The sequence below is a fragment of the Lytechinus pictus genome, chromosome 16 (genome assembly GCF_037042905.1).
Source record: "Lytechinus pictus isolate F3 Inbred chromosome 16, Lp3.0, whole genome shotgun sequence".
Lineage (NCBI taxonomy): Eukaryota > Metazoa > Echinodermata > Echinoidea > Temnopleuroida > Toxopneustidae > Lytechinus > Lytechinus pictus.
Genome location: NC_087260.1, coordinates 22520411 through 22529662, shown reverse-complemented (window position 1 = coordinate 22529662; position 9252 = coordinate 22520411). Strand labels below are relative to the sequence as shown.

The 9252-nt window shown below is 35.4% G+C and overlaps 1 protein-coding gene across 1 annotated transcript; it reads right to left on the bottom strand.

The window, feature by feature from the left end:
* Positions 1-3503: 3503 nt before the first annotated feature.
* On the bottom strand, positions 3504-6880 carry LOC135156962 (centrosomal protein of 19 kDa-like). Its single transcript, XM_064111022.1, has 2 exons — positions 6772-6880; positions 3504-4762 (listed from the first exon to the last, which is right to left on the bottom strand). Exon 2 carries the CDS (start codon positions 4648-4650, stop codon positions 4144-4146), a length of 507 nt encoding a protein of 168 aa, XP_063967092.1. The 5' UTR covers positions 4651-4762; positions 6772-6880; the 3' UTR covers positions 3504-4143.
* Between the last annotated feature and the right edge of the window lie 2372 nt (positions 6881-9252).

Here is a 9252-nt window from a genome sequence, read left to right as displayed (position 1 = left end):
TGGAGCTAACAAGATGTCTTGATTTGGAATTTTTTTCAGAATCAGGCAAGGGCACACAATGACATAAAAAAAACCTTTGCGCTTGTTTAGGAACGAGAAAGAGAATAAGAGCGAGAAAGAAAAAAAGATGAAAAGGAGAGTCTAGATTAACAAATTTGCATGAAGATCAAAGGAAAAAATATAGGGTAAAAAAATTTAAATTAGATAAAGGGAAAGTAAAGAAAATAAGAAAATGATATAGTTTGAGAGACAGCCAAACAAATTATGAGTAAATGGGAAACGGACTAAAAGAAAGAGAGCAAAGTAAACATAGGGAATGAGAATTAAAATGAAGAGAGAATCTAACAAATTAGAATGAGAGAGTAAAGGTGAAATAGAGAATGAAAGAGAGAATAAGTTAATGAAAGGCAAAGGAAATCTAGATAGAGACTATATTTCAGTTCCTTAGACTATATACAGAGCTGCCAAGTTGTATTTTGCATTTTCAGTATTCTTATCCCCCAAAATCAGTATTTTGAAAAAAATCAGTATTTTTACCGTGTGAGATAAATATTTTTTATTTTTCCCCAAAAAAGTATATTTCATAATAAAATGCTTGGCGCACTTGCCCCTCACGGCGCTCAAGCTGCATGCAAGCTAAAATGCACGCTGCTCTTGCAGATGAAAAAAAAAAACCATTGAAACTTGTGTATATCTCACCCTGGTTTTTACAAAATAATTGAAAAAAAAAACAAGTTCCTGAAATTACATTGATCTAATAACCATATTTGTGTACGTTTTATGAAATAGAGACATATAGAGATGATTTTTCTCAATAAATTACGATTTTGTAAAAAAAAAAAAAAAAAACTTATTTTTAAAGAAAAAACATACTGCCGTATTTTGGTTGCAAAAACGTACTGGTTGGCAGGTATGTATATAGTACATGCACAGTACATACCTGACATGACTGGTAATTACTACTGAAGACATTCGGAAGGAAATGCAGCTTTTTCACAAAGTGTCACTCGTTTTAAAAAAAGCTCTGAATTTCTTTTTTTTTCATCTTCATGAGATTTATCAAGTGATTGGCAAACTGTCAAAAATCATTAAAATGTGTTTCATTATGCCAACTCATATTCAAGAAACAATTACAACTAATGTATATATTTGTTGAAAACCAAAGTATAACATTGTCCACTGTTAAAGGATTGGACACTGGAATTGACCTCGTAAACTAGTGCCAATGTGCCCTGAGCACATACTGCGACCTGAGCACATACTGCGACAAATGTAGGTTCTACTACTACATACATGTAGGGCACCATGACGTTATACTTACACAAATATATATATATTTTCAAACATTATGGATGTGAAGAAAAAACACTTCGGAAAATAGACATAAAATATCATACATGTTTATGTACTGTACGTACACTGCATCATCAGTCATCCAACACTAAATATTGCACTATATGGTTGTAAATAATGTTGATCAACTTTGCATCTTTACACGCAATTTGTGTTTACTCTTTTGACTTCTGATCTTTTTTTTTCAAAGAAAAAGTAACTTTTTACATTTAACTGAGCATTGTGCATATTAACTGAAAGTTAAATATTGTTGTTTAAAAATACAACCTTGCATAATGAAGCAAACATCGATATATTAAGTGTGCAGTTACCAATTTATCAAATTTATTTTTGTTTGCATTCTGAACTAGACTAAATCAAATTGAGTTTGTGAATGTGCTTTGAATGTCCTTATCAATATCAACTATACGCTAGGGCTCTTTGCAGAAAGAATTACATGAATGCTTTTAAAAATGTTGTAAATATCAAACTAATCCACAATGTGCAATTCTAACATGTATTACTTGTAAATCAAGATGTAATTGATTTTTTTTTAAGTTGAATTTGATTGTAATGTTTTCTGCAACATGTCCCTCATCTAGAAATTCCAAACTTACTCATCAATCCTAAATCAAATTTAAACACTGTTAAAAAGAAGAAATTAATAGAAAAAAAAAGTTAAAATGGCATTTCAAATAGATCACTGAAATTGTAAAGTATAAAAATAAATTACAGCTCAATATATACATAAAACAGTTCTGTACTATCATCAACAACAACAAAAATTTATGGGAATGCATGTAAGAACACTACAACGAGGCTGTTTACATTGAAAGTAATTACATTCCGACTAAATATGCTACAAATCACACCTACATGTAGGCTGTATGCCAAAAAGATGACCACATTTGGGTTTTTTAAAACTTGCATTCGGTACTGTACATGTTGTTCAAAAGTAATGGTGAACCGCATCACAAAATACACTCTTCATGCTGAGCGCTGAATGTAAACAACACTGCAATGGCCGGTGATGAGCCCACAGATTCATGTACATGTACATACACTTTATTGGATGTAATATTTTTTATCCCCTGACTTCACAATTAATTTTCTGAAAAATGGCAGAACGTGAACACTTTAAATCATTTTCTGGTATATGTAGGTGTCCTATAACTTTTGAGCATCACTGTATATTTGCAACCAACTTTGTTATTTCTGTAATCATGTTTGAACTTATGATGATATTAACACTACAAAAGAAACTGAAGACAGCCCTTATTTTATGTACACGTTAGCCATCTTTTTATGTCTTCAGTGGCATTACATGTACCTCATGTACTGCAGTCAAATTTATATGGACACATTTGTGTATTATACAATGAAAACAAATGAGCTCTGCAAATGATTACTTTGGAATATACATGTAATCACACTTTGAAGATGGGTATAAAAAAATATAAAAATATGCAGCATTTCAACAAATACATAATTATCAAAACAAAATTGAAAATCGATGCACCAAGGAACATGAAAAATAAAAGGACTATTTGCACCCTGTTTGCATGGCAAAGTTATGCTACAGGGTCATAAATAATGTGTAACCTGCCAAGGGGAGGTAACTGCAAAATGTAGAACAATGAAGTTCAGTAAGAGTCATAATTAAAGGGATGGTCCGGGCTGAAAGTATTTATAGCTAAATAAATAAAGTGTAATTCACTGAGCAAAATGCTGAAAATTTCATCAAAATCAGATAACAAATAAAAAAGTTATTGAATTTTAAATTTTGGCAATATTTTGTGAAAACAGTCGTTATGAATATTCATTAGGTGGGCTGATGATGTCACATCTGCACTTGTTCTTTTGTATTTTATTATATGAAATTAGGTTTATTCATTTTTTTTCCTCCAAGAACTAGAAAAATTGGATTGACAACTAATTTAGTGCATTAGATATGTATTGCTGCAACTTATTTCATTACAAGGGAGACATATTATTCACACAAGTATGAAATAATGAAAAAATGAAAAAATATGATTTTATGTAATAACATAAGAAAACGGAAAGTGGAGATGTGACATCATCAGCCCACCTAATGAATATTCATGACGACTGTTTTCACAAAATATTGCTAAACTTTAAACTTCAATAACTTTATTATTTGTTATCTGATTTTGATGAAATTTTAAGCATTTTTCTCAGTGAATTCTACTCTATGTATTAAGATATATATTTTCAGCCCGGACCATCCCTTTAATGACAATTCAAAATTTCTGATAACACAACTAAGGAATGAAATAGACGCCCAAAGCAAAAGAAAGAATCTTTTTTATAATCTACGTATTTAAAGGTTTATCAGATAATTAAAATGTGATAAGTCGCTAAAAGACGCGACAAGTTCTAACAAAATTAAGCATGACATGAATCAATAACTGACTAATTAGCAGAAGTCTGTGTAAACAGATAAAAAAAATTACAAAATTGTGTGACCATCGGAATATACCAGCATAATTTCTTTGATTAGGAGCTTAAAACACTGGCCCGTATTCTGCACTCCAGTTCAACCACTTGAGATGTAAGTCTAAGTTATGGTAATGGGGGGTTTCAGAATATAGACCACTGTGGATAAAATGACAAACATGTAACATACAGGAGCATACAGTAGCAAGCACCATTGATTTTGACATGCTTCGTTTCTGAATACAATCGGCCTGAATACAGTCAGCAATTAGCAAAGCTTCTTTGTCCTTTACTGAAATAAATCTTCTATTGATTGACAAGTTTTCACAGAGCAGAGTCTTTAACCACTTGTTCCTAAAACAATGGATCTGAGTCTTCTTCTGAATCCCAGCCACTTGATTCAATCGGTGGACCTTCCTTCTCAAAGTCAATCTCAACTTCATACTGGAATCCAGGATCGCCAGGCTTCTTACGGTTCTTCTCAAAGGTCTCATCCATGATCGCCTTCTTCTCGCTGAGGGCCCTGTCATCCAAGGTGTTGAGGTTCTCGTTTGGGTCAATGACAATCTCCATCTCTTTCTCCACCTTCTTAATGGCATCATCGAGCCTTCTACCATCCTGCCGCTCTTGGATGACCCTGAGAAGCTTCTCCAGCTGCCGTCGGTTGATCTGTTCAATCAGCTCCCGGTGCTTGGGCTTGAACTTCAGATCCTGAATGGCGTCGTCAATGTTGGACTGCTTGGTGAATTTACGAAGGGGCAATGACCTCTGGCGTTTCTTTCCCGAGCGTTCATCGATGTATGTCACAATGAGAGTTGGCGGATCCACCCTTATTCCGCATTTCTTTGGCACAAGGGCCATTCTGTCTCCAGATGCTCTATCAACTGAAAATTCCTTGATTTGGAAAAAACACAGGTCTATCCAACTGGTAAGGGAGAAGCACTGGTAGCTGAAGGTTCAACCCTCTCTACACCTATATGAATCAAAAGACAAATTTTGTCTCACATTATCATAATAATACAGCGTAGTTTAATTGCATCGTTTGTACTTTGTGGTTTTTCCACATCAGATGTATTGCTTACATTTATTATGAATAATAAATTTAAATAAAATTCCTCATGAACTCTAAATACAGTAGTACATGCATATTTGCAGGATTGATCAACTTTGTCTACATGTACACTATATTTCACAAAAAACATCAGAAGTTTCTCTATAATTAATCAATTTTGGATCTAATGCTCTCCTTCCATGGTGCCATTTTTGGAAAGTTTGGGTCTAATGAAATGCCTGGTAGCAGTCAGAATAAAACTTGCTAATTCACAGGCTTTTCAAGTGAATATACAGTATAGATTCTAAACAAAACAATCGCCTGCGATTTTGGCTCTGCTCCCCTACTGTTAAAGCTAGTCACTTTTAGAATCGGGGAAAACTGCAGTTATATGAATTTAAGATAAGTACAGCCAGGGGTGGATCAAAGATTGCCAAAGGGGGGGGGGGATTTTGTACCTGAAAATTTTGACAAGCGAAAAAAAAAAATCTTGACTTCATTCAGTTCACTAGTACCAAATCGAGGTCCTGTTTTGTTCCAGGAGAATGCAAAAAAAAAGTTCTCACTTGCACTACTAAATAGTCTAGTGCCATGGCACTAGACTATGCATGACATATTCCCATAAAAAAAATATTGTTTGTGTGTTGTGCCTCTCAAAAGGGGGGGGGGGCACGGGCTACAGCAAGTTTACCTGAGCAACGCCACTGAGTCAACGATCACACCCAACTACTTGTATGGTTACGTATTGAATTACCGGACACTATCATGATTCCGGATGCGCAAAACTGCGTACAAAAACAATTTCGTACTGTAAGACTCAGACTTCAGCAATTCAATTTCAGAGAGCAATGCATGGAACAAGATTGCAAAAATAAGTTGAAAAAGTCAAAACTTTTACCTTATTTATCTCTAAAATGACAGAAAATGCTTAAAATATCATTATAGTTTTGCATTAACTATTGATATATTTCCTGATGGAAATATGGGACTGATTTGCCAAATTTCAATCTTCTCCGCACCCTTAATCGAATGGTGGGTGTGGTGTATTGTGGTTGATCGTCGACGGCTAGACTCAAGATATACCATGCGCGAGGTTTACCATGATGATGAGTATTGCCGTCGACAATCGACAGCGCATCAATAGAACTTGATGAGCGTAACGATACGAACGAGCACAATATTGGATAGTCATGGAACATGCAGCCCCATGCAGCTAACAAGCAAAAATAAAATTAGTTAAAAAACACAAATAACAACTGCTACGATTCCATATGAAAAAGCAAACAAAAACTTAGAATTTACGCACAAGGTCTATGATATGAAGAAAAAATCACACATATTCTTTCTTAAGTTAATGTTATATTAATCAAGAACATCTTCACCCGTCCGGCGCGCGTCTGAAATCATGATGTAATTTGTCACGCACGAAAACAATTGTTCTTCAATCATGGATGGAGAAAGTCAAAGATTAAAGTCAAGAAAACGGTCGGTACAATTCAATTTCAAATTATTTTAATTTTTATATTTGGAATAGCACAAGTGCAAATTTGTCCGATTGTCATGATTGGATTTTCTCTAATTGTCATTTTTAAAGCACTGAAATAAAGGTGTCCGGCAATAAGATACACCCACTACACCATACTCTTCCAAGACAGTTCCATAGTTCCTCTGGCTCTGCTACTTGCAAGAGTAGAGCGTTTTGACCTCATATTCGCGCACCGCGCCGCGCCGGGCCCGGGCGAACCTCAGCAGCTGCTACGCTAGGTGAATAGTAATATGCGGCTACATCATGTAGCTCGGCCTTACATTTTTACTCGGTTGGTTTGAGGTCTAGTTTCCAGTATATTTCACAACTTCTACCACATTCACAACACATAAATTATTGAAATATAAAATACATATAAAATTCAGCTGAAATACTTCAAACATACCTTATAGTTACCAACAATCAGTGGAAACAAGCGAGATTTTCCTGGGAAATTTGGGTAGGAAATTTGTTGTTGTTGAGAACACGTAGAGTAGTGTGCATTGGGCAAATAAAAATTGCAAAAGAAAAATATCAGAGGGTCACGGTCGCTTGCCACTACGAGTAGGCCTATTAAATACTGCAGCCATTCTACCATGGGAAAGCTCTTCACATTCAGCTGGAATGATATTAAACAATGTCATTCTTCCCCCCCCCCCCTGATTTTTAATTTTGTTTTGTCCCCTTTGTGGGTCGAAGCATGGGACATAACTGTCTGTATATGCACATAAAGCCGGGCCACCACTTACCAAATCTCTACCATGCCATATTGGTAGGGGGGTGTATGGTTTAATTTTTGATACATCCTTCTTATATTTTTTTAACAAAAATGCTTACATCACTTTAACAAAACTCTGAAAAGTTCCCTTTTTCAGCCAGTTATCATTCCTTCATCTAGTCATCTTCCTATTTAGTTCTCATTCAGCTCTTGGGCTTTGTTTAATTCCTCACTTCTCGTCCCCAACTCTCTTCTCATTCTCTCTTTAGGAAAATTTTGCAGTATGGGACACCCCACTCCTCCAAGCCAGCCCTTCCCCCACTAACATCTCTCTATGTCAAGTTGAGTGGCTTAATGCGCTCTATTATACCCAAATGCAAATTTATGAATATTTTCTGTTTCATGTTGATTCCAATTAATAGAAATGAACTGAATTGATTTTATTTTGACAGGTTTAAAAATAACAAATCTCAGGTTAAAGTAACCCATACAAAAATATCTCCATTGTATATGCTAAATTCAATCAATGACTGTTTTAAATCAGTGTCTATTTTGTTTTAATTCATAACTTTTAAAAATGTTCACCTCCCACTTATATCAATTTAAAATCAAAGTGTGGAAGCTAAGTGTTTGTGGTGCAGTGGTTAGACTCCTGCCTTTGGGACTCTCGCTCATCCCCTCGAATCTTCTTTACACGCCTGTCCCCATATACATTATAAGCACTCACGCTGAGTCACAGAAAATCTCACACATAACTGGTCTGAGTTGAACTTGGCATCTTTGCAATCTACACTTTAATTCCTATTCTCCTCTTAAAAATGAAATCGGTATCCATTTGGATGCAAAAGTTATATGCCGGAGACCGTTTCATAAAGCTGTACGTAAGTTAAGAGCGACTTTAAGAACGACTGGTGAACCTTTCTTACGCGCTAAGTAATCACCAATGAACATATCATTTACCACAAAAAAGGATCACCAGTCGTTCTTAACTTACGAACAGCTTTATGAAACACCGCCCTGGTTCGCTAGCATATGAGCTTGGAAGATCTTGTCTCGCTGGAATGCCTCCAGGGGTGTGGAGGACATGTGTGCAGGCAAGCCAATATCTTATGACTGGGTTAATAATAGATCTCTTAACCCTATCTAGGCCGGGGTATTTTGGGAGTTCATATGGCCGGGGGGGGGGGGGGCCCCCTGAGATCTCGGCCGCCGACTGCACGATCGCGCCGAAAATTGGCACGCAGGTTGTCTAGGATATAATCTACAAAATTGTATACCGGGTAGTAATTTTATTTCATGCAAATTGTTATTAAGTAACATTATGCTAATTTATGCATAATCAGTATGCAAAATCATACTCCCTAAATAAAGCTCCAAATGTTCTAATTTTTGGCAAAGAAACTCTTTGTGGTGTTCTTAGCAAGTTTACATGAAAAAAATTGTGATATCAGATCAATTTCTTATGTATTGTTTTTTCCAATTTCTTATGTATTTCTCTGTTTTTTGGACCCTTTGTTTTTCATTGTTTTTTCAAAGAAATTTGTTGGGGACTCTTCTAAGATCATAAACAGCATAAAATACATACATTTAGACCAGCAAAATTAAAAATAATCATACATTTATGATATTTGCTTGAAAACACAATTTACATTGACTTTGTACACGAAATCACGTTTTTGAGCAATTTTTGGTCTGACATGCACTTACATAACGTTGCGTAATTTTGATATCGGGTGACGCAAAATTGGTCTCAAAAGTTGCGCAAGACTTGAAAGTAAAAATTCAGCAAGCAGTGCGGTCAAAAAATATTGCGCGACTCGTTGAGGGGGAGGCCCCCCCCCCTGGCCTAGATAGGGTTAAAGGGAAACTTCACTCTGATGAAAAGTTTTTTTCGTAAAAATACCCCCAAAATACAAACTTTTTAAATCTTTGATGGATTTTCCTCACCAATATTTTGCTATTTTTACAACAAACTTTTGGTGCTTAGAGATGTTGTATCAATGCATCATGGACCTTTCTGTATGCATAAAGCACTATATAAGTTTATTATTAAGTGTTATTCTGAGACACTGACAAGACCATGAAATTAGGAATAGGGATTCGTTACCACAGGGTCACATAAGGCTGTACCTTCTCTTCCACCAGTATTTTTTTTCTGGTATCATTACA